At 32.3% G+C, this 26,196-nt stretch overlaps 1 protein-coding gene across 5 annotated transcripts; it reads right to left on the bottom strand.

Moving 5' to 3' along the window:
* Positions 1 to 25: 25 nt before the first annotated feature.
* On the bottom strand, positions 26 to 26,176 carry LOC130894846 (steroid hormone receptor ERR2). Of its 5 annotated transcripts, none has more exons than XR_009059401.1 (8): positions 19,669 to 20,191; positions 9,972 to 10,148; positions 9,794 to 9,910; positions 8,180 to 8,306; positions 7,524 to 8,095; positions 6,184 to 6,356; positions 1,967 to 6,129; positions 26 to 1,892 (listed from the first exon to the last, which is right to left on the bottom strand). XR_009059401.1 is itself a non-coding variant. In XM_057801860.1 (8 exons), the coding sequence occupies exons 3-8, from the start codon at positions 10,140 to 10,142 to the stop codon at positions 5,967 to 5,969; spliced, it is 1,323 nt and encodes a 440-aa protein (XP_057657843.1). In that variant the 5' UTR covers positions 10,143 to 10,148; positions 25,890 to 25,950; positions 26,003 to 26,055; the 3' UTR covers positions 26 to 5,966. The 5 variants fall into 5 exon arrangements, 4 of the variants coding, with proteins under 4 accessions (XP_057657843.1, XP_057657842.1, XP_057657841.1 ...); XM_057801860.1 differs by lacking the exon at positions 19,669 to 20,191 and adding exons at positions 25,890 to 25,950; positions 26,003 to 26,055 and having other exon boundaries at positions 26 to 6,129; positions 9,794 to 9,906; positions 9,968 to 10,148; XM_057801859.1 differs by lacking the exon at positions 19,669 to 20,191 and adding an exon at positions 25,890 to 26,176 and having other exon boundaries at positions 26 to 6,129; positions 9,794 to 9,906; positions 9,968 to 10,148.
* Positions 26,177 to 26,196: the final 20 nt, after the last annotated feature.

The raw sequence follows: 26,196 nt of genomic DNA, 5'->3' as shown, positions 1-26,196 counted from the left end.
ATTTAAAGAAAAAAAAAGAAAAAAATTCATAATAAGCTTTATTTCAATAATGTTAAATAATCTATTACAAATCAACTTGAAACAGTTAATATTTCGAGGTTTTTCTTTTAATTGATAGAAGAAAAAAAAGGAAACTTGAAGTTTTCTTTATTATCGTCCAGAAAGAAATTACACAATTACCTAACGTCTAAATTTATATAAACTAAAATCGAAATAGAGAATTCCCTCGATTCTATCACTGGTTTTTCGATATAATCAATTTAAAAATGGATGGAAACGTTTTTTTTCCTTTTTCCCCGAAATTCTACAAGAAAATTTGCAACGATCCTTCGAACAATCACATGAAAATTCTTAGTTTTACCATAAACGCTTTCACCATAGGAAAATTAAGAACGGTATGTTATTTATCTTGACTCCCTCGTATAATAACCGATTTAAAGGAAAATAGGAACTATAAGTAATTTATCTTGACACCCTCGTATAATAACGATTAGAAAAAAAATTTTATTTAGAAAAATATGTGTAAACATAGGGTGTTATTAAAAATATATTTTTTTTCTTTATTTATGTTGATTTTATTTTTATTGTAACGAATATATTTAATAAAAACTAAAAATTTTCAATGAAAAACTAAATAATTGAATTGCAGATTAAATACGGGGGCGATTTAAATAGATCTAATTTAACATACATGTAAATATGGACATTCTAAAAATGCCAAAAAAATAAATTAAATAATATGAGGCGTGTGTACACAATTATAAATATTTAAACCTATAAGTTTAATCGATTAAAACGGTGATTATGAAAAATATAAAATATTCGTAGATACCGGGGATGTGAAAAAATTTATTCATCGACTATCTAAAAGCGTTTGACTGTATAAAACGTGATAATCTTCAATTCCAGTCAGTTTAAGATGCCTTATTCTTCTTATTTACGATCCTATTTATTGTAGAGGTTAAGGTTGTAGGACTGATCGAAGGACTAAAAGGGTTCATTTAATAGGATCCAGGATTACAATGACTTGAAACATGTTTCTAAGGGGATGAAAAGCTTCTAGTCACTAGGATAGACTCATAATTAACAACTGTATAATCATTTCTTCCATTTTAAAACGAATTTATTGATGAAAAAAAATTGTTTTTGCAACCATTATGGTAATAGAGGATCTGCATTTTCCGGAATCACTCAATTTGTAACAAGAAAACATGATAAACTTCAATTCCAGTCAGTTTAAGATCCCTTATTCTTCTCATCTACGATCCTATTCATCATAGAGGTTAATCGAGGGTTGTAGGACTGATGGAAGGACTAAAAGAGTTCGTTTAATAGGAACCAGGACTTCGATGGCTTGAAACAGGTTTCTAAGTAGTCGAGGAGTTTTGAATATATTTTTACAAGATGAACGTATCTAAGAAAAAAGTTTTCGAATGAACTTTGATAATTTAATCGATTAAATCATAAACAACTAAAAAGCTGCATACAACATAAAAACAAAAAAAATGATAGGTAGTAACAATATACCTACAAGTTGTAGCAAAAAACTCTTATCGAAAGCTGAAAAGTTCAAACTTCACCTGTACGGTACTTTATATCGTTGCTAAATGTCCTTTTTTTATCTATATATTTCCAACTTAAATAAAATACACATATATTGATCTGGGGGGGTATTCACAGCCTTTAATATTCATCACAAACAAGTTTGATGTCGACACAGGATACTTAGGAATGATTTTAGACACACACTGAATGATTGTATAAAATTTGTAATACAATTAAAAAATGATTTGTGCACCAAATATCATTTTTCAAAATTTTTAAGCTCCCAAAAAAATCATGGACATAATTACAATGTAATACAGGGGTGCTCAAACGGTCGATCGCGAGTGCTTTTTGAGTAGTTCTCGAGAAGAAAAAAATTTTTAATAAGTAAGTAGGTAACTAAACTACAAAAATGTATTACGTAATAAAATAACACTGCTTGCGGCAAAAGGCGGCTTTATCAAAGGAACCCGCGTTGTTTCTAGACTAGGCTGTACTGTCTAGTTTCGGGCGGCGCGTTTGACGGGAACATTCGAGACTTTCTTTAACGCCGATATAAATGTTGCGCCTGCATGAATTGGAGTCATTCTGAATTGTAACTTGATAGCGATACTACGTCTATACAAAGTTTATTATTAAATAGTGGAAAATGAGTGCAGTGAAGAAATTTAAAACGTATCATTTTAATAAGGATTGGGAGGAAGAATTTTTCTTTTGTATGGTGAAGGATAAGTGCATTTGTGTTATTTGTCGTGCGTCAGTTGCAATACCTAAGCGTGGTATCTTAGAGAGGCATCATAAAACGGTTCACAAAAACTATCAAAAGGATTTTCCGCCACAGAGTGAATTAAGAAAACGAAAAGTAAGTGATTTTATATCTTGTTTGAAAAAAGAACAAACCATGTTCACAAGACCAGCCAAACAATCAAAAGCTACTACGATCGCGTCATTTAAAATATCTCATATATTGGCGAAACACAAGAAACCATTCGAAGATGGATCGGTGGTGAAGAAAGCATTTATTGAAGCGGATGAGACTTTATTTGGAGATTTTAAAAATAAAACAGAAATCATGTCTGCTATTAGAGAACTTCAGTTATCTCGTCCGACTGTCACAAGGCGTATTGAAGTCATGAGTCAGGACATCGCAGATAAACTAAAACATGATATCATGGAATGTAAATACTTTTCTTTACAGTTCGACGAATCCAACGATATGACAGACACTGCCCAGCTGTGTATTTTTATTCGGATGGTATTCAATGACATGTCGGCTAAAGAAGAATTTTTGACAATCATTCCTCTGAAGGGGAAGACCCGTGGCGAAGATATATATGAAGTTTTCTTTAATTTTGTAAAAAATTACGAGCTACCAATATATAAATTAGTGTGCATTACAACCGATGAAGCACCAGCAATGACTGGAAACAAAAACGGTTTTGGGGCATTGTGTCGAGCTAATGAAGAATTCCCTTTATTTTTTTTTTTTCATTCCATTGCATTATACATCAACAAGTTTTGTGATCCAAAGTTTTAAACACGGAGGAAATTATGGGCATTGCAACAAAAATTGTGAATTCCATCCGTGCACGTAGCTTGCAACGGCGGCTCTTTCAGTTGCAGTTGGAAGATAGGGAGTCAGCTGAACACACTGATTTAGTTCTTCACGCAGACGTCAGGTGGTTGAGTCGCGGAAAGTTCCTACAAAGGTTTCAAGAATTATTGCCCGAAATAACAGCTTTTCTAGACGAAAGAGGTGATGACACTCAGATTTTGAAAAACGGAAAAAGGCTGACTGATTTGGCATTTTGACTGACATCACAATGCACTTAAACATCGTTAACTTGGAGCTTCAAGGTAAAGGAAAAACTATTATTGAGATGATTAGTGTAGTAAACGAATTCAAAAGTAAATTGCAGCTTATGATAGATCAACTGAAAAGAAAGGATCTGAAACATTTTCCGTCTTTGAAAGCAAGGATTCCTCAGTTTAATTATGATACGTATGAGGCTGAATTATCAAATATTTTGGGACAATTCGAAATGCGTTTTTATGATTGCAGTAAATTGGAAAATATAGCATCATTTATGAGTTATCCTTTTTCATGTAAAAACATTGAGGAATTAGCTACTGAAATAGCAAGTCAGTTTAATATGAACTCATGTTCTGTTGAAAATGAGTTGGTGCAGATTATATCAGATATACATCTCAAAGCTAAAGCATCTGATACAAATTTCTGATGTTTTATATCTGAAGATAAATATCCGAATCTAAGGCAAATCGCCCTTCAACTGACGGCATTGTTTGGGTCAACTTACTTGTGCGAGTCTGCATTTTCTGAAATGAAGATAATTAAGTCAAAATATCGCAATCGACTAACTGACGATCATATGTCATCATGCTTGCGATTAGCACTCAGTAGTTACGTACCATCTTATGAAAAGTATGCTGAGGACATGCAGTGCCACGCTTCAACATCCAAAGCCACTCTTTAGTTAGGTTTAACACCATATGTAACTCTTTTGTTTTGTAACAACCAATAAACTCGCAATTTTGAATAACTATGAGTTTTTTCATTGATATTGTAGAGAAGAACCTAACTAAACCTAACCCAAACCTTGACTAAAATAATGTACCTATATTGTGCAGAAAGCTAATATCTATATATGCTACGGTACACCCTACCTAGGTAGGTAGGGTGTATCGTGTATGTACAACCCTGCATCACACATACTTGCAGCCTCTCAGAGTCGATCGTAAGTAGTCTAAAAATATTGAGGTAGATCGCCAGCAGTTCAAGTTTGAGCACCCCTGATGTAATATATTGAAATATTGCAAATGATGTGATTGAATTTTAACTTGACATCAAATAAATGGGAAAAAATGTCAAAGGATCAGTAACAAGAATTTATATTATAGAAAAGAAGAACATACATGGTGATTGAAAAATATTGAGTAATTTACTGAAGAATTCTTAGATAACCATATGGTCCAAGATTACGGAAAGTAATGAAGTCAAATGAAGATACTAGAAGTTGTATTGTGCCATAAAGATGGAAAATCCTGTAGAAGTTCTTCAGGATGTCACTTCAAAAAAATTATTTCTGGCAGTAAAAATGATCTAACAACGTCGGTACATCCCCTAAATTAATTTTGAAACAACAGAATGTGACTTAATTTAACAAGTTACAAAGATACGGGTGGTTACACAAACATATAGAATGTAATGAAGTCAAACGAAGAAACTAGAAGTTGTATTGTTCCATAAAGATGAAAAATTCTGAAGAAGTTCTTTAATAATTGAAAAAACCAGGATGTTATTTCAATAAAATTATTTCTAGTAGTAAAAATGATCTAATAACATCGGTAAATCCCCTAAAATAATATTGAAACAACAGAATGCGACTTAATTCAATATGTTTCAAAGATATGGTTGGTTACACATAAATATAGAATGTAATGAAGTCAAACTAAGATGATAAAAGTTGTATTGTGCCATAAAGATGGAAAATCCTGTAGAAGTTCTTCAACAGTTGAAATAACCAGGATGTCACATCAAAAAACTATTTCTAGTAGTAAAAACGATCTAACAACAAGAAATTCAATTTATCTGATAACCAAGCAGCCATTAAAGCTCTAATTAACCCCTTCGTAGCAAATGAAGAAGGTAGATCAGTTACCGGAAGAATATATAGGAGTTAAGGCGGGAAATATACTCCTGTAAAGATATAATAAAGATTTATAAAAACTTTCAACCTTAATAAGAATAATAATCAATAAGAGTCTTTTCGGAACTTTACTCGATGGACATTAGGTTTAGAAGAAGGTAAAAATGCAGATTTTGCTAGAGGGAGGATGTAATATCTATTCGCGTTTTGTTTTAGTACGACAATTTACACCTGGGGGTGAAGAATCGATAAAAAAACACCGGATATCCTCCTTAGAGCTGCAGGTGGAAATAAATTCTTTGGGTCACTGTGTATATGATACCTCAAACTGTATATACTGATATAATATTCATATAGTAGTAAAAAAATCTTGAAACGATTCTAAAAGGATAAAACTTTGTTTATTATTTTATCTAATCCTGATATGTACGAATTACACAAAAATATTATAACGAAAATAATTTCCAATGAAGGATTAGTTCGGATAGTTTATTATTTATTATCCGATTGATTAACATAATAAAAAATTTATACAATCATTCTTTCGTAATTCACCCCAATCTAATTATTTTTTTCAATATTTTACTACAAATTTTCCTGTAGTAAATACAAGGTGGCAACATGAAAAAAATATGAATTCCAACGTTTTAAAAAATAAATTTTTCTCTTCGACCCTGAGATAGTATCGTCTAAATGGCAGATAATTTTCACTGATCGAAACGTCGAATTCCATCATCATGTTTATCAACGAGGCTACCGACAATACGCTTCCAACATTTCCAAAAATAATTTATTCATTGGTACTAATTCTCTTTGATGTACGTCCGACCAAAACCTCCGGATAACGTAATTCGCCTGCCTTAAAACAGGCAGACACAACAGGAGCTGCTGGACTTGACTAAGGACAGCCGTAGGCCTGAAATTCGAACCGAATAAATTTGATTATGGGGAGTGGATTCCGGAGACTCACCTCAATACGCCAACCGTATCCGATAGAGCGGTCAGAATAGTTTCCCTAAATTTTTTAAGCGATTGATATTCGTCCAATTTCACATCCGAATTCGTTAATACCAAAGCTTTTAAAAGATAATATTCTTCTTTCAAAATGGATAGTTTGTCTAACCTTTCGACGACGTGCCAACACTGTAAAAAAATTTACAATATATAATGTCAAATAAACAAAATTTCGATTATAAAAATGTTTCTTCATCGTTTGATTGTTTGAAAATTATTCGAAATGTGACTTTTTTATTTTTGGGGGAGAAAAATAAAACACGAAACGAAAAATCGGGCGATTTGGGTGGCTATAGTAGCACCAAAATCTTTCTTGATGCTAAAACTTATGTTTTTTGACGTTTATCAATAATTTTATGGTACAATCCTTGATCCACAGTCTTCCCAGGTAGAATCTAATCCTTTTGTAACACGCCGGGACTCTTTTTTTGGTTTTGGATCATTTGGTGTTGGTTCTAATACTTCTTTTCGATATTTTTAGTAAAAAAAAAACAACTTCCATCATCTCTTAATTCCTTATAAACAATTTCTTAGTCACTTAGTCTTTGTACCTCTAAAAATCGTTATAACAACGTTGCCAGATTGTGGAGAGTCAACAAGCAATGAACAGGGTGTTTGTTGATTCTTTTTTGACGTTTATCAATAATTTTATGGTACAATCCTAGATCCATAGTTTTTCCAGATGGAATCTAATCCTTTTGTGTTGGATCATTTGATGTTGATTCTAATACTTCTTTCCGATGTTTTTAGTAAAAAAAAACAACTTCCTTCATCCCTTATTTTTTTAGAAACACTTTCTCAGTCATTTTACTCGATTGTCAGTCTTTGTATCTCTAAAAATCGTTATAACAACGTTGCCAGATTGTGGAAAGTCAACTAGCAGTGAGCAGGTTGTCTGTTGATCCTTTTTTGACGTTTATCGATAATTTTATCCTACAATCCTTGATCCATAGTCTTCCCAGGTGATGTTTTTTCTTTTTGGGACATAAAAATAAGTCACGATACGGTAAATCGGGCGACTAGGGTGGCAATAGTAACACCGAAATCTTTCTTGATGCTAAAACTTGAGTTACAGTCAACTAGTCTACAGTCTGTTGACCATTCTTTTGACGTCTATCAAGAATTTCGTGATAAAATACTCGATTCGCAGTCTTCCCAGGTGGAACTAAACCCCTAAACATCCCATTCCAGGTGTCAAAGAAACATTGTTCTTCCCCATGTGAGCTCTTTTTCATTCGATGTAACAACGTTGTCAAATCATGAAAATAATAAGGACTTTAAAGAAATATAACTTACAGTTTGATATAGTTCTAAAGATCCGCTTTCCCTCGAAGTTTTTTCATCGAGACTGAAATCGATGGCGAATTGCAACCTTCCCAAATTAATCGATGGTAAACTGCGAAAAGCCAAAGTTAAAGTCAAAATTTCGGCCCAAGTGCTTTGTAACAATCGCATTTGATCGTTCAACGACAGATCCGTAAAACCAGGTATCTGTTTGGCCCAACCGATGATCCCTACCAATTCCCTATCGTACAAATCGCTCAAAATGGAAAGGGTGCGTTGTTTGGAATTATCCAGGGCTTTATTGATTTCGAAACAGTCTGGTTCGCAACCGGATAGCGCTTCGAGCATCTTAATATCCTCTAGAAGAAGTAGAGGTCTTTGAGCGGTCACCACTTGTACTTGATACGGACTATCTGGATTTCTTCTGTATTTTTGTCGACCGCCTCTGACTCTATCTAATCTAACGCCCTCCTTTAACATACCGGATCGAAGGCATTTTCGAAATCTACAAGCTTGGCACGCTTTCCTTCTACGTTTGTTGATTTCACATTCACCAGATGCGGGACACGTATATTCAATGTTACCTGAAAAATTAAAACGCCCAGTTGATATCGAGATATGAAGAAAAATAATCGAGGTAATGAGGATTTGGAGGATAATTGATGTACCTTGTATCGTCCTTTTGAAAAATGCTTTGCAGGCTTCGCAGGAAGCGACTCCGTAATGAAATCCTGACGCTACGTCTCCGCAAACCAGACATAATCGTCTAGGGGAGTCCTCTTCTTTAATTTCGCCCTAAAAAAATTTTTTCAATCTAATTTTTGTCAGATTTGTTGTTCTTTGTAATAATTGAAAGGTTATTTAGCACAGGAAATTGAATGACAGATATATCCTTGATAACTGACAATCAAATGACTCAAAATGGAAAGTTTTCTCTATTTTTCCGTTTATCACAGATTTTTTATAGAAAAGGCATTTTAAAATAAAGCGAAGTAGTTTTTTTTCGGTTTTTCTTAATGGAAAATTAGAAAAAAATATTGTATTAGAGGGATCTAATATTGATATTGATACCTAACCAATGACAATTGTATCAGTAACAATGTTCGATAAAAATCAATTTCTGTACAAATTTCATACAATAACTTCCGGATTGTACAGCCTCTCATATTACCAGACCTACGTCCTGTAGAATTTTTTCTTGTGAGGTCTGTTGGAAGACATGTTTTCTTGTTTTTGGTACAATTTGGTATATTACGGTGCATAAATGATCCAAAAAATTTAAGGTTGTTAGATTGGAAGAAATGGAGCCCTACAACAGCCTCTTAGATCCCTTAAACTACATCCTAGAGATTTTTTCTTGTGGAGATGCTTGGAAAACAAGTTTTTTTGCTTTTGGTAAAATTTGGTAACTAGATTGAGATGTTCTGGTATATTATGGTAAATAAATGATTCTAAAACTTCCTGGTTGTTAGATTGGAGCCCTACATCAGCCTCTTAGGTAATCAAAACTACATCCTACGGAATTTGCATGTGGGGATTCTTGAAAAACAAGTTTTTTTCGGTTTTGGTACAATTTGGTAAATAGATTGAGATGTTCTTGTATATTACAGTACATAAATGATCCAAAAACTTTTCGGTTGTTGGATTAGAAGACTTGGAGCCCTAAAACAGCCTCTTAGATCACCAAAACTACATCCTAGACACTTTTTGGTACAATTTGGTAACTAAATTGAGATATTCTGGTATATTAAAGTACATGAATGATCCTAAAACTATCTGGTTGTAAGATTGGAAGATATGGAGGCCTACATCAGCCTCTTAGGCCTCCAAACCTACATCCTAGAAATTTTTTCTTGCGGGGATGCTAGGAAAATAAGTTTTTTTCGGTTTTGGTACAATTTGGTAACTAGATTGAGATGTTCTGGTATATTACGGTGCATAAATGTTTTCGAAAACTTTCTGGTTGTTGTATTAGAAGACTTGGAGCCCTACAACAGCCTCTTAGATCACCAAAACTACATCCAAGAGATTTTTTCTTGTGGGAATTCTTCCAAAAAAAATCATTACTTTTTTACAAATCATGGAATCGTTTATAATTTTTTTGTTTATATTGGATGATAAATTTTCCACGGTCAAACCTATATAAAAAAATAATTAATTCGAAACTTCGATTTAAGAAGGTATTAAATTTATTCCAGCGCTGAATAATGCATGGTGAAGTGTCTAGACTGCCGTCTAAAAATTCAAAAAAAAAATAAATAAATAAAAACTGTATCACTTACTTCTATATGTCCTATCCCTGAATCTGTATGTGGTTGAGTAGTTGACGAACAGTACTGCCTTTCTGGGCTACTAGGTGACCTGATATTCCTCTCGTAATTTTTTTCGTGAAAATCTACCTATAAACGATCATTTTTTTTCAATACTCGATATAATTTTTGAAAAAAAAAATAAACTCGCCTCGCTATTCGAAGACTTGATGCTACCATCATTCAAAACGGTCGTCGTCGTCGTAGTGGGTGAATACATATCGCTATGTGACGGCGAACAATCCTGGAATCCCTCTAATTCTTTTTTTATTTGGGGGACGCAACCGGTCGAAACTTCCCCGTCCAGATTGTCAGTCATCATAGATACCTAAAATCGACGTCAACAAATGGCTTAAAACGACTTTAAAAATAATATTTAATCGTACTTTGGGGCGTGGACAACTGCACTCATTTTTAAAAAAATTAATCGAAACAACGAATTTTTAATGGCAAAAAACATCTGATAGAAAGACTATTAAAAACAAAGTGTTGAAACACCCATTTAATTGTTTGTTATTAATAAAACGATTTAATTACTATAAAAAAAATATATTTCATTACATTTATTCATGATGATGCATAGCTTCGGGACGTGGACAACTGCACTCATCCTTTAAAAATAAATCTTGTAAATTCATTGAAAGGAAAAAAAAATGGTATATGATTGGCGGAATAATAAAATAATAGGAAAAAATTTGATGAAATAATAAAAAATGGGATTGAAACCCTTATTCTACGAATTTTGTAAACTAAAAGATGAAATATTACGAAAATGTTTTCGTATCTGCCCGGTTTAGAATCATAATTTGGCGTTTTCGACACCGCGGAATCCATTTATCGAAGAAATTAGTACTTCCGGTGCACCCAATGATTTGATTGGTTGTTTTTTCGGTTTTTTCGCACTGAATTTATGGATTCACAGTAAAATATGAAGAAACAATGTCAAATTTAAATTAAAATAAAATAATATTTTCGAGGTTTTTCTTATTATGCGTATTTCCCCTTATTTAGGCCCCTCAAAATAAAAATTTTCGTGAATTCGTGAAATCAATCGATTCAATTATTAATTTCCTATATCTGGGACTTTGATAAATGGATTCTACGATCTCGAAAACGCCAAACTAACGTGTTTTTATTATATATACAGCTTGTCTTATTCGAATTTTGAATACGATATACGTAAATACTAATTTGATCAATTCCTACATATTTTGGCCCCAATTCAAGGAAATATTTTTCAATTTTCATTTCGTTTCTCCTCGAAACGAGCCTGGGAAACTTTCTAAATACTTCGTGGTGCAAAATTCGGTGTAAATTTGACCTTAAAGCTTTTTTGTAGTTGATTTTTTGAATTAATTTTCTCTGACTAATAATTTTTTTAAAACGTCAATTTAGGCCCCTCAAAATAACACCCATTCGATATAAATCAAATAAATCGAAATTATGAAGAAATTTGACGACGTATTTTTTTCGGATTAAATCAATCCTAGCGGTGTGCAGTTGAGATGAGATTAGACGAAAGAAAAAATAAAAAGGATTAGAGGCGATAGAGGAGTAGAGGAAATATCGACGTTGGCCTTGCACTTGAACCAACTGAAAAACCAAGAAAAGAACACTTGCAGTCAAGGTCGACCGGTTTCGGTTATTTATTTCTTGACCAATCGATAATTATTATTGTTTGATGCATAAATGCATCAAAAAAGATATTTTTTTACGACTTATTCGTTTGCAAAAAAATTCGACGTATTATCCTATCTATATCAATATTCCGTTCGTCTTCTTTTTCAGTTTGATTAATTTAATAAAAAAGGCGTTATTACACGTAATTACATATCTAATTACATAACGATACATTCCTAGAAATTATCTAAATAAACATAAAAATGCTAACTTCGCTAATAATATTTTTTTTAATAAATTTCGTCGCAATTTATACGAGGTTCGTGAAATTATTAAACGTATTCCCACAACATTCTTGAAATACCCCGTATTTCGATATATACCCCCGAAGTTATTACAAAAAAAATCGACGTAAACAACAATTTACATCTCAATATGGCCTCCCCCCCCCCAAAAAAAATGTTGTATCCACGAGGAGAATCGTCGACTGCCAGTCAGCTTGGTAACTGGGATTTATTCAAGATCGAGGCCAGATCAAGCTCAACTTGACCTTCATTTCCTTGCATCCTATTCATTTTAAATCCCATCGCATCGCTGCATAGTGAATTCTAAATATTCGACAGAGGCGGCCGAAGGGGGACGACTGTTCGAAATAATCATTATTTGATCGACTTGTCGTAGATCTATAGTTACGAAACGTCTTTCGAAAAACTTTAAATAACGGATAGTCGAGGTCTTTCTGATATATCTATCATACCCCACTTGAAAATGTCCTTTCGCTCGAACCTTTTCACGAATAGGGATGATTCCTATCCAACTGGTCCAGCCTGGACCACAACCAACTCTAGCTTTCCTTTTCTTTTGATCTTGAGCCGGATTTTGTCAAAACTATGTTGTGTAAGGTCTGTGGTCCCACAACTAGCTGCAGATTCGATTTCCCGCAGTTTTACACCTTTTGGTGCCAATTCGTTGTTCGATTGATGTGGAACCAAGGATTCTTGGCCTCTTAGCAGGTAGGGTTGGAAAAACCTTGTATCGAGTATGATTTTGGAGGAAACGTTAGGATCTAGAAGCTTTATATACTGGCCTTCCTTCTCTTCATTTCCTGAGCCTGGTTTTGTCAAAACCATCTTTGGGGGGGTAGTGGGTTCAGTTATCTCACAACCAGGGATGGAAAAACCTTGTATCGAGTTGGATTTTGGAGGAAACGTTAGGATCTAGGACCTTTAAATCCTGATCTTTCTTTTCTTCGTTTCCTGAGCCGAGCCTTGTCAAACGCATCTTCAGGGGGTAGTGGGTTCAGTTGTCCCACAACCAGGGTTGGAAAAACCTTTTATCGAGTAGGATTTTGGAGGAAACGTTAGGATCTAGGACCTTTAAATCCTGATCTTTCTTCTCTTCGTTTCCTGAGCCGAGTCTTGTCAAACCCATAGTTTGGGAGTAGTGGGTTCCGTGGTACCTGTTTGTTCTGAGCCCTCAGGGGGAAATGAAAGGATTTGTTGTGGTCCTTGCTCTTGTAGGATCCTTGGAATGTCACTCGGTAAACATTTGATTAGGGCTCGAGTCCTTTCCACCTGTGACCTACGTCAAGGTCTAACGAGTCCTTGAGGGGGTGACTTGCACCCTATATCAATGAATTGACGTACATTGTTCAAATTTTGACAGGTTAAATGACAGATTCTTGTTAATGAAAATAGTTTCAGTTTAGAGACGGGTAATTTGAAATCTTTATCGCATATCGCAACGCCCTGTATATTGAAATTAAAATTTTCCCAATTTTCTGTAAAAATTTTTATTGTACCGCTACTGAACTATTGTGATTTCAGTTAAAAATAGTTTTAATGGAAACCTACACGTTTTTTTTTCGTGTTTAGACAGACTTTTGTTTATAATCGAAACTTCTATTCATATTACTCGCATTATAGGATTTTTTCCGTTTTTTATTTCCTAATTTTTCATGAAATACGAGGTGTCGTGAATAAATTCGTTCCAGAACTAACAAAACTCGGTTAAATATACCGTGTGTATGGAAAAAACTATTGTCTTAGACATCCATAACCTTGTTTTCTCGTCTTCGTACATCAATTATTATTTCAGATGGTTTTTCCTCTCCGTTTCAATAAATTTTTATCCAAAATCACTGTACTATAACGTTTTTTATCAAAATACTCACATAAAGCGGTAGTTTTCGTCTAAATTATCTACCACACCAGGTATATATCGAATGACTAAAAAATATGCGGGTTTTGGTGTTTTTTTTTAATTAAAATTTCGATAATTAACTGAATAAATTATGGAATTTTCTTTTTAATAAACGTTCAGAATTTTGTGCCCAGCTGTAAAATAAAATTAGGAATTTTGGCTATAAGCCACGGTCACTTATCAGCTGATGGAAATATTTAAATTCCATTTTTTTTCACTATACATACTAGAATTTTTAACAAATTTTTCACTATTTCGAAAATTAGTTAAATCATAGTCATTTGCTTTAATAAAATAAACATATATTCATAAAATATTGAAGATCATCCTCAGTACTAGGGGGCGCTTAAAATTTTTATTAATATTCATCACAAAAAATAAAATATAATGATGAAAGAGCTTTTTTTGAAGAATTTTTCGATAAGTAGTAAAAACAATGTCATTTCCTTTTGTAAAATCAATAAAAATATTCAAGATCATCCTTAGTGCTGCAGTACACGCTATAATTCTTTAAAAATTCGATAAAAAATATTAGAAAAACAATTAGAATATTTTTTTGAGATTTTTTCGAAGATTAGTTACAAAAATGCCATTTTCTTTCGTAAAAGCAACATATATTTCGAAAATATTAAAGATTATCCTCAATGCTAGAGCTCGCTAAAAATGTCTCTAAAAAAACAATACAAAAATTAAAAAAAAAGAATATTAAATCTTATATATATTTTTATGAATGTATTATAAAAAAATATATATAAAATATCTGACAGCGAATTCAATATTTTAAGCCATGTAGCGGATAGATTTTTATCCTTAAAATATCATCTGTATACAATTTTTTGGTACACGCTATATATGTCTCTATTTTCCATAAATTTCTGTGAAAATCGGGGCAATCGATAACCTTATCTTTTTCGGGTTTTTTGCAATAAAACACACGCGAGACGTCCGACAATTTCTAATTTAATACCGTGTCTGGAAGACATGCGTAGGATGCGAATGAATCATTACGTCAATGTCAAGGTTTCGGTCTTGGAGAGGAACAAAATGGGAGGCGAATAAATTACCCTACATTGTATATATATATATATATATATATATATATATATATATATATATATATATATATAAAATGACTTTCGATCCGAAATATTAACACTTATAATCAATTAAAACGTTAAACACCCTGTACGTTTCGATATTACGTATCGGCCTCGTTTTTGTGTACGAGGGAGAGTCAAATAAATGCCGTGGGACAAATTTCAATGGTGAAAAAGTGAATTTGGATCTTTACAACCGAAATAATTGAAAAAAAAGGCACATTTTCAATTTTCGAAAAATCGATTCGATATTAGAAAGTTCGACGAAATTTCGTTAGTCCAGTTACCGGAGAAAAAAAATTAAAATAACCCGCGTAATGCCAATTATATAGAAAAATTTTCAAAGATTTAAATGAGAAAAACATGTAACTGAAAATTAATACCGAAAAGACGTAGCCAGAAAATTAAAAAAAGCAAAAAAAAACTTAAGACCCATCGTGACTTATGCTGCAAAGAAAATGAGTATGAGAAAGAAATCTACAAAATTATGAATATAGAACAATAAAGAGGGAAGGAGAGGATAGAATAAAATGGCGAGAAACACAAATTGAACAAGAAACAAAGAATAATCGTGGAATAGACGCGGAGAGAGAAAGATCGAGAATGTTGGATGAAATCTAGACGAATTTGTAGAGAAAAAGACGAAAAAACAATTAAAAGAAATACTAAAGAAAGAGAATATGACGAAGATAATAACAAAAACAATGATAAAATAACTGGGATATAAATCTAGATCTGAAGCGGAAACGTGGATGAGAATAATCGTGGAATAGACGCGGAGAGAGAAAAATCGAGAATGTTGGATGAAATCGAGACGAATTTGGAGAGAAAAAGACGAAAAAACAATTAAATAAAAATACTAAAGAGATAATAACAAAAACAAACGTTGGTTCAGACATACACAGAGAGCTGTATCGGAAGCTAAAAATGATTATGGAGGAGGTTGACGTCGAGAATATTGGACGGGGTGGTTAAAAAATTAAAGTTTTAGGACAAATTCAAAGTCAACCCTCGAGCATAAACAATAATTATATACTTGTGACGTATAATTACACGTGGACGGGTTTTATAAGCTAATATTTTATTATTTGCGAATTATATGGTCCAAACAATCGCGATAAGATAAAATTTAGCTCAAATAGAAGACCTTGGCAAAAATTTTTCATATATGTATACATTTCAGATATATAGCGTTATAATTATGTAAGATAAATCGTATTATTTGCCTCTTAAAAGTACTTTCTTGGATCGGGACAATATTTACGGAACTTTTCATCGATTTCTTTGTTTTTTTCGATAAAAAACGTTAAATTTATGTTAGTTTTTGACAGATAACAAAATATGTCAATTTTCATTCAAACGATCGACGTATTTACTTTCTATTTGTTTTTTTTTATCTATTTTCATGACAATATCGACAAAAATAATAAAATTTCACGTCCATACCAAATTTCAGTATTATCTCTTTTACTGGGAAGCGAATATTCAATATTTTCGCATTATTCATTTATTCAAGCGTTTTAAATTTGTTCCAAACCAACATCGACAGAATAAATATTTTTTTTATCTTGTAATATTATTGAAACACCCTATATATGTGAAAAACCAAGGAAAACTGTGAAAATAAAACGAAACAAAGAAAAAAAATTATATTTCGATCCATTTTATGCTCTATTATAAATATAGTGTACAACACGTGATATAAATAACTATTGAAAATTTACAATTCAAATACGAGGGTCGATAAACATTTTTCTTTCATTACGATTGAGGTACCTCCCAAACATGTAATTTGCTTCTTCGGGTGTTAAAAAAACGTTGACCTCGTAATTTATTTGTGATCTGCGAGAAAAAGAAGAAATCATTGATGTGCCAAATAAAGACTGTACGGTGTATGAACCATCGATTCGATGTTTTCACTGATCAAAAACGTTTTCCTCGCATTGTCGTGGTGGAGAATGATCGGTGTCCCCGAACACTTCTGGCTAACAAATTCTGGTTATCTTGACCGTTCTACGTTGTTCTAATGGAACGGAAAAACTTTTTTTTTTTGGATTTGGTTCGTCTTAAAAGACTCGTACAGTCGATTTTCGTTCATAAGTGCGACCACGATCGAATTTGGACTCGAGTTGGTGCTTCATAACCAAAAATCTCGAATAACGCACGTTTTGATAACGTTCACCTTTATAAATATCAACCTTCATGATGAGAATGCCAAATTTGACGTATTCACATAAGTCTTGCCATATCTGAAAACTTAAGAAACAACCCTCGTACTGGAAAAGTACAAACGAGCGAAAACGAAACTGAACTTTTAAAATATACTTTTTTCACAGTCCTCGTATATTTAATGTAAATATATATTGAGGTAGGTCATATGGCCAAACTTTTATTGTTCGATTGGAAGTTGTAGAAAACTCACAATAAATTGTTAATGAATATGAAAAGATAAATATTAAAAAAATAAACCTACTCGATTAAATTTTTTACACACTCGGTATATCTCACTGACGTAATTCATTATTTATTCACTAATATTTATACATTCAAGATATAATTTATTTAAACACCCTTTACTTAACTTGTCACTATTAAGACACTCGCTTTATATATGCAAAAGCACATTCTAGATCTTTCGATTTCTCGAAATCTCCGGTATTGAAAAATGGTCACAAAAAAATACGAAAAAAAAATGATTCGGTGCATTCGCCAAACTTTACCTTCGATTACGTATTAGAACAGGACCGGCTTCACGGTGGGAGAGTTCGTAATTATATAATTTAATGTATGAAACAAAATTTTGGGACAGAAAATGATCAGAGGGAGCTAAATCGCGTAAATTTACTGCAAGAATAGCGGATGAATGGGCACGCGCGTTGTCTTTTTATCCTAAACTCATTATCAATGTTTCTATCACTATTTTTCGAATTTATATCACAAATTTAGCGATATATCGGTGACTTTCACATGTTTTTATGAAGCTTATTTTCAACAAACAATATTGTTTACTTCAATTTTCGTACTTAGATTGTAACGTAGTGTATGGTCCGCTATTCTCAATTGAGACTACGATCCGTACGATATCAATTTGTAAGATTTACTTTTTTTAACACACCTGTATATAACGAAAAATAAAGTAATTGATGACGGCGTTTGAAAAAATTCAATTGTTGGAATCTGTCGAGGTTTTCAAGAGAAAATTTGTCTTATTGGGAGCCAGATCAAAGTATCTGTTAGAACCCAGACCTACCTTACTGATTTATATTTGCGCAGTGGGTTTTACCATAAATATTTTATCTTATCTGCACGTATATACTTGAAATTCTAATTTTTATAGATATAATATTTACAGTACAGATTGTTTATTCATTGTCGGATAATTTACAATAAGAAACATCGTTTCTTTAACTGCCACCCTATGTTATAATTTATTTGTTTACCTTGGGCGCCGATTCACCCCGACAAATCTACTGTTTTGGGCGTTGTTTGATCTCTGATGTGTTGGGGGTGGATTTACGTTTACGAAACGTAGTTCAATCACCAGCTATTTTGACAATTTATGTTTTTTGGGTGTTTTTGCGAGATATGGAGGTTCAAAGTTCGCATTATCGTAATAATTGATGCTCATCCTATGCATTTTGAACTTAATGCTTCACAAAATGTTTGTGATTGGACAACAACGTGTGCCATTTAAGTGAAGCTTCACCTCTTCAGTATAAATTTTTCTGTGTCGCCATATCGTTTAATTGCTCTAGAACTCAAAGATTCCTCCCGATATTTGTTTAATTCTGTCAAAGGCCTTTTTAAATATATATTGTATTTCTGGGTTTTTTCTAACATCTGTATTATATGAATAATTGACCTATTGGACATTGAACCGATTTTTTACTCGCTTATCATTTTATACGAATTTGTAAAATTTTTTTATGAAAAGTACAGATATAGAAAATTACAAATTATTAACTATTGCGCATAATCCGCCTCTGAGTTATTGTCTACAACGTAAACAGTGCCGGTTTTAGCTCCCATTAGGGGATTCAAGAAAGGTCTGAATGGAAAATGTATTTACATAAAATGCAGTTATGGAAAATTACGTACTGTTGGACTACTTGGCACAATCCACCTCTGGATTATTGTCTACAACGTGAACAGTGCCGGTTTTAGCTCCCATTAGGGGATTCAAGAAAGGGCTCAATAGAAATTCCATTTATATAAAATGCAGTTATGGAAAATTACGTATTGACGACCATTGGGCATAATCCGACTCTGAATTATTGTCTACAACGTAAACAGTGCTGGTTTTAGCTCGCTTTAGGGTATTTAACAAAGGACTATGTATTCGTTTTCGTATTTTCGAAAGTTAATATTGTAAAAATTTCAATTGAAACATATTTTTTTTTATTTAATAATGAAAGTTTTGTAAATTAAATTAACGAAAAACTAAAAATCGTCAAATTTATATTCACACACATGTAATATCAGTATAAATGTATGGATTATTTTTAACCTTCAAAATATACGATTAAAAAAGTACCGAAATAAAAATTCGACCTTGTAAACTCGGTCCGTAGTTTCAACTATTATTAGAACCCAGATACTAACCTACACCAACGTGTTGTTTGTGAAAATAAAGGAGTACATATATATAAATTTTTTTTCAACGAAATTAACACTAATTACGCAAAAACTAATTCGAAATGCCATTTTTAGATCTTTTTGTGGAAAGAAGGGAGTGTTTTTGACAAGATACATTTATTTTTCTCTCGCTCCGATCACTATTTCCACCCAATTAAACTTCTGTTGAAAATACCTTTAAAAATTTTCATTTTATCGTAAAAACGAAATTTATAACTACTCTTTCTTTTACAAATTATGTAACACCCTGTATAACAAGAAATTATTATCGTATAATAGCAGATCGTTACATACCACGTCTTGCATCCAACAGTCCATCATAACAATATAAATTCTCTTTAAACAACCCCAAAACGTAATTTAAAAAATCCATAACATGAAAAACCCATTCGAAGGGTGCACAATCACATTCACACGAATTATCCACCGGCCGTTCACTACCGAAAACGAAACTAAACTGAAGAAGGAATTAACCGAGATCTGAATCGAAATATGGACCACGTGCTATTACCAACTTCGGTAAAACTCGGTCAGCAAACAGAATTTCGATTTCGAATTTACCGAGCCCGTGATAATCGCCAATTTTATTTCATTTCGAAATATTTAATCGACCAAATAATGATTCGATAACTTAATTCGTAGAGATTACGTAAGAATACACTGGGCTAGTTTAACGAACGGTTTGGAACTGGCGGAAAACGCGATTCGACTTGGCGTATACGATCGCGAGTTTGTGCTACACGGTCGAGGTCAAGTATGAGATCGGATTATTGCGAAAAAGCGAGAAGCATTGAAAATATTGTTGTAGTATATGCGTCCACACACGTAAACTTTTCAGAAATATCTATAACGCATCTATACGACGGGTGATCGAAAAAATTTATTAGAAACAAATCGAAAGGGAACATGAAAATAAGGTAAAAAAAAGAGGAGAGATGAAAGTTTCTCAGAAAAAGACAAAATAAAAAAAGGAATGTGTAAGAAGAAGATATTCATAGTAAATCACGGGATTCATCGGGAAATAAAAAGGTAAAGTTAGAAAAGCTGTAAAAAGGACTAGAGAAAGAGAAGAAAGAAAGTGCAAAAGAAAGGGAAAATCAAATAGGAGAGACTAAAGTTCAGCGGGAAAAGGGCGAAATACAAAGATAAAGTTAGAAAAGCTGTAAAAAAACGGAAAAACGAGTAGAAAAAGATGAGATAGACTAATGATCAGCAGAGAAAAAGATTCGAAAAGGAAAAAGTGAAAAAGAAAACAAAAAACCGAGAGAAGAGACTAAAGTTCATCACAAAGTGAACGAAATGAAAAGATAAACTATAAAAATAAGAGAGAAAACGAAGAGAGTTAAAAGTTAATCAGAAAAAAGACGAAGTAAGAAAAGAAAGTTGATAAAACTGGAAAAAGAAGGAAAAAAACTCAATTTCATCGGGAAAAGAGCGAAAATAAAATATAAAGGTAAGGAAGAATTATAAGAATACGATAAAAAGAAGACAAAAATGAGGGAAAACTGTAAATAGAAGAAAAAAACGAGATAGAATAGTTTAGAGACTTAAGATCATCGTAAAGAAGAAATTGAGACAAGAATGAAAAGACAACGAATAAAAGAGGAGAAATAGAAAAAAACAGGGACAAATAAAGAAAATAAGACAAGAAAAAAAAAGAATTATAAGAATACGATAAAAAGAAGACAAAAATGAGGAAAAACTGTAAAAAGAAGAGAAAAACGAAAGGAAATAGTTTAGAGACTAAAGATCATCGCAAAGAGGAAGAAATTGAGACAAGAATGAAAAGACAACGAATAAAAAAGGAGAAATAGAGAAAAACAGGGACAAATAAATAAAATAAGAAAAGAAAAAAAAAAGAATTATAAGAATACGATAAAAAGAAGACAAAAATGAAGAAAAACTGTAAATAGAAGTGAAAAACTAGAGGAGATAGTTCAGAGACTAAAGACAAGCTTAGAAGAAAAGACAACGAATAAAAAAGAAGAAATAGAGAAAAACAGCGACAAATAAAGAAAATAAAATAAGAAAAAAAATTATAAGAATAATAAAAAAATACGATTAAAAAGGAGAGAAAACAAAAAAAGAGAATAAAAGAAGAGGGATAACTAGGAAGAGAAGGGACAAATACTGCATTTACCTTTTTTAAAGGATATCCTTTATATTCTAAACGGTGACATTTTAATTCCAGTTAAATAACCAATTTTTTCATCGAACCTCGTAATTATGAAATCAAAAAAGTTATACACGCAACATGACATTAAAACGGAAAAATTATAAAAAAAAATAGAAGAATTAGGAGCAAGGGGTGGTATTTATTTTACGCGGTACAAAAAAACAATTTTAGTTTTACTAAAATAGAACGTAATCAGTGAAAATTAAAAAAAAAGCCATTTATTATGTAATGCATCCTCCACAACGCGTTATCTTCATCGACACAACTAGATAACTCCAGTAGTTCAGGGCCGCGTTTTTTTTCTTCTTCTTCTGTAACGATTTATATTTACACAATCGAACAGAGAAGTGGGTACAGTCCGCGCGGTGTCACTGAAAAACGAGATAAGATAACGGATTTTCGCTTACAACGCATCTTCTTTCTACTAATAACAACAATAGAACCCTATAAAACATACGTTGCAATAATTTTTATCTACAAGGTGTGTAGGTAGTTTTCGAATCGATTTCAAACGAAATTCATGCGATAGATCACATTCTAACAACGTCGCCAGCCGTAAAACATTGAGGTTATGTACGTATTATTAGACATTAACATCTTCCGAATTGAATTCGAGCAATTTTTATCATATTAAATCACTGGCCAGACTGGAATCGGCGATTCGGCAACAATGAGCCCAGAATCCATCCTTGGGGTGGCTGTCATCGCGTCTCTCAACGATCTACCCGCAAGGCGTGCTCTACATATATGGAATAGTTAAGCGAAGGTCCATATAGATGGATCCATGGACCTCGTCGAAATCTAGTAACCGGAAACGCCATGGCCATCACGGAGGATCCGAAGTGCCGTTGGTGCATGGAGGATGACGAAACCGTAGATAACGTCATCTGTGAGTGTCCAGCACTCATACGAGCGCGGTTTAAACACCTGGGCAAACCTCACAACTTGCAAAAATTACTTAAAAAGAAAGTGACAATGCCAATGACAAAAAATTAATGAATTAAAGCTACTTTATGCACCCTATTCGCCAGATTTAGTCCACTCGGATTATTTTCTGTTCCCAGATTAGAAAAAATGGTTCGGTGGTGGAAAAATTTTCAAACAAAAACGTATGGAGCTAAATAGAGATTACGTCAAAAAATAACCAATTCCGGAGAGAATAATGTTTAACAAAATATAAATCTTTATATTTAAAATTATTGAAAAACTATTTCAGTATTAATTAATTCAAACTTCAAATTATTATCTCTATGCACGAATATAAATATAAAAAGATATTTATAAACCACAAGGTTGTAAAAATATTAATAATTCAACGATTAAGATATTTAAAAATTATCAAAAGTTTGATAAAATGTTTAATGAATCAAAATCGAATGATCGTAGCCACAAAAAACAAACTAATAATTTGATAAACGGTTGGAAATTAATGTAACCCAAACCGGTTACATATTTCTTAAACTTCTGTATTCTGTATTTTTCACATATAACACATCACTCAATAAGTCGTGTCGATAACTAAGAAAAACACAATTTTTTTTACCAAAAATCGATTTTATTCATCGATTTAATAACTTCTCGATGCCTTGCTTGTCTTTTGCCTCATAATACGCTTCAGTTTCAACGATTGCTTCTTCAATAGTCACTCGGGGCAAAATCTGGACTATACGGTGCATGAGAAATCAATTCGAAGTATAATTCGATCTATTCAACCATCGTCTCCATCGACTAAGTGGTTTTTCTAAGTGGTTTAATGTTTCTTGAAAATGTAGTGAAATTTTCCACATAGTCTTTTGAAAGTTGGTACTTCGTAAATGTCAGATGGATTTGACAATGACAGCTCCATCTGTGTGTCAGTCACACGACTTATTGATATAGATTTGTTTCCCATAGAGCTCGGTACTTTTTCTTTCTTCGAACATTTCAATTTTCCCTTCCATGTCAGTCTTTACACCCTCGCTATATAATATCTTCCTCACTATATCTCAATGATGTGCCCCATTAGAAACTACCTAAGATCAATATTCTTCAATCAGCCAATCAAATACTATGAGTATGACCTTTTGATGTCACTGTAGACCAAAGTTGAAACTAAAAAAAATAACAGTAGAATTAAAACCCATTTTAAGAGCTCGGGAAGTGGAAGGGGGTGAAGTTTTAAGGGTAAAAAAAGTTGGAAAACAGTTGTAGGTAATAAAAAGATCTACAACTTTTGTGGTAACACTTTTTTCACATAACCTCAAAATTTATGTGAAAAATTTTTTTTTATGAAATTTTTTCAAAAGTTATCTTTTTATGTCTAAACTACACTGTAATTTATTTGAATTGAAATATTTATTTTTATTAATTGAAATATTTATTTTTGTTGGTCTTATTTTGACATAATATCTAAAAACCACCCTAATTTTTAAATGAAAATTCCCCTGTTAAAATATCAGCTTTTTTTATAAAGTTTTTGAGTTTGTTGTCCGTTGAAATCTCTAATTTTTGAAGGTGTAAAAAAAGATTACCATCACCATGGTACATATTTCATAGTTACTTTGTGGGCGGCCAAGCGACGTTGAGGACAAAAGCCTCTATCACTATGGTACATTTTCTAAGAAAAAGTAAAAAAAATAATTTTTTTAATCATTTGTACAGTTTTTAGATATTTAATAAAATTTTACACTGTAATTAATTAGTTTTTTTGCCTTTTCTGAGAAAATTTACCATGGAGATGGTAATATTAGAAGTAGATATTTCAACGAACAAAAATCCCACAGACTTTTTATAAGAAGTTCAAATTTTGACACGAGAATTTTTTTTCATTTATAAATTAGGGTGGATTTTCGATAATACGTCAAAATAAGGTAAAAAAACAAATATTTCAAATCAAATAAATTTCAGTGTATTTGGGACATAAAAAGGAGAGTTTCCACTAAATTTCGTACAAAAAAAAAATATTTTTTAAAAAGATAAATACAAAATCATTTTATATATTATTATATCATTTTTTCATATAAATTTTGAGGTTATGTGAAAAAAGTGTTACAATAAAAGTTGAAGATCTTTTTATTACCTACAAATTTGCTATTCAACTTTTTTCCATACGATCTGTAGTTTTAACAGCAATCTAAATAAATCATTTTCCACCCTTAAAACCTCACCCCCTTCCACTTCCCGAGCTCTTAAAATAGGTTTAATCCTACTGTTACTTTTTTTAGTTTCAACTTTGGTTTATAGTGACATCAAAAGATCATAGTCATAGTATTTGATTGGCTGATTGAAGAATATTGACCTTTGGTAGTTTCCAATGGGGCACGTCATTGAGATATAGTAAGGATGTAAAGGCTGACATGGAAGCGAAAATTGAAATTTTTGAAGAAAGAAAAAGTACCGAGCTCAATGGGAAACAAATCTATAACAATAAGCCGTATAACTGACACAGAGATGGCGCTGTTATTGTCAAATCCATGTGACGTTTACTTCTTAACCAAAGATCGACCGTAAATTATTTTTCCTGCCATTTTTTTAATAATCTCCTCCTCTCCCAATAAGTTTTATCCTACTGTTATTTTTTTTACTTTTTATCAATTTTAAAGGCTTCTATCACTACCTAACCTCAGCAATGCACTAGTAGCATTCCAAATCATCCATAATACTCATAGTATGAAAATAGTGTCTTAGATTATCGGTTAAAAGCCTAATCACCAGTCAAACTTCTTGTCTCATGTCCATTCATCTCCAAAGAACCTACAAACACTTTTGACTACACCAATAATGGGTACTGGACCCATTGGTGGATTTTCTGGCACTACCCAAGTGATAGAACACCCAAATAAGCCTTCCCTTAACAATACTTGTCCTAACCTTTAAGATTTTTACTGATTCTTCTTCCGAAATTTTGTGTTCCGTTATTACCATATTTGTTTATCCCATTGTATAATTATTCTAAAAATCTATGGCCCTTTTGTAATTATTATGAAAAATGATCACTTTTGATAACATTTTTTTATCAAAAAGTACACGATATTAATAGTTCAATGTCAAGGCCATATTGTAATAATATAAAGTACTATATAGGTGAATATTTCATTAGGGTAAATATAAAAACGATAATAAACTATATTCACGTGTCCTTTCTTTATTATAAAATAAGTTAAAACACTACCGAGCGAGTATTAATAAATATTTCTTACACATTTCCAAATTACATCACAATTTTTTTTTAAACGCAATCGTCATTACGAACTTCCAAAATACGATTAAACACAACTAATAGTTAATTATTAACGATTTAATCTACTTATGGTGTTTAAATATTTTTTATTGACGTCAAAAAAAATATTGGGTTGCTTACCCCTTCTATAATTTATACAATGGGAAACCAACCGTAAATCCACATAATTATAACACTAACCCTAAAACACACGCGAAATTACTTTGGAAATCAGTTTCTAATACATATTCTACCATTTTGTTAATTATGACATCACTGCCACACGAGTTTCCTTATGGTATGACATTTCGAAAACGTCAAACTAAAAAATCATTTTAATTTTTTTGGATTACATCGAATTGTTATTTAAAAAAATTATTAATTGGGGTTAAATACTCGTAAAACATTAATTACGTATATTAAAATAGATCACGTGTAATTATATGCG

The sequence above is a fragment of the Diorhabda carinulata genome, chromosome 6 (genome assembly GCF_026250575.1).
Source record: "Diorhabda carinulata isolate Delta chromosome 6, icDioCari1.1, whole genome shotgun sequence".
Taxonomy (NCBI): Eukaryota; Metazoa; Arthropoda; class Insecta; order Coleoptera; family Chrysomelidae; genus Diorhabda; species Diorhabda carinulata.
Note: the sequence above shows the minus strand (reverse complement) of the source record. Positions and strands in the feature narration are given on the sequence as shown.

What these genes read in the sequence shown, in the direction of transcription:
- LOC130894846 (XM_057801858.1), bottom strand. Translation starts at nt 19,695, where the DNA reads ATGATGGACTGTTGGATGCAAGACGTG. An exon ending in ACTGTTGGATGCAAGACGTG is followed by an intron (nt 10,149 to 19,668) that starts GTATGTAACGAT and finishes CGTCGATTTTAG; the next exon opens with GTATCTATGATGACTGACAA. An exon ending in CAGGGATAGGACATATAGAA is followed by an intron (nt 8,307 to 9,793) that starts GTAAGTGATACA and finishes AAATTTTTTTAG; the next exon opens with GGCGAAATTAAAGAAGAGGA.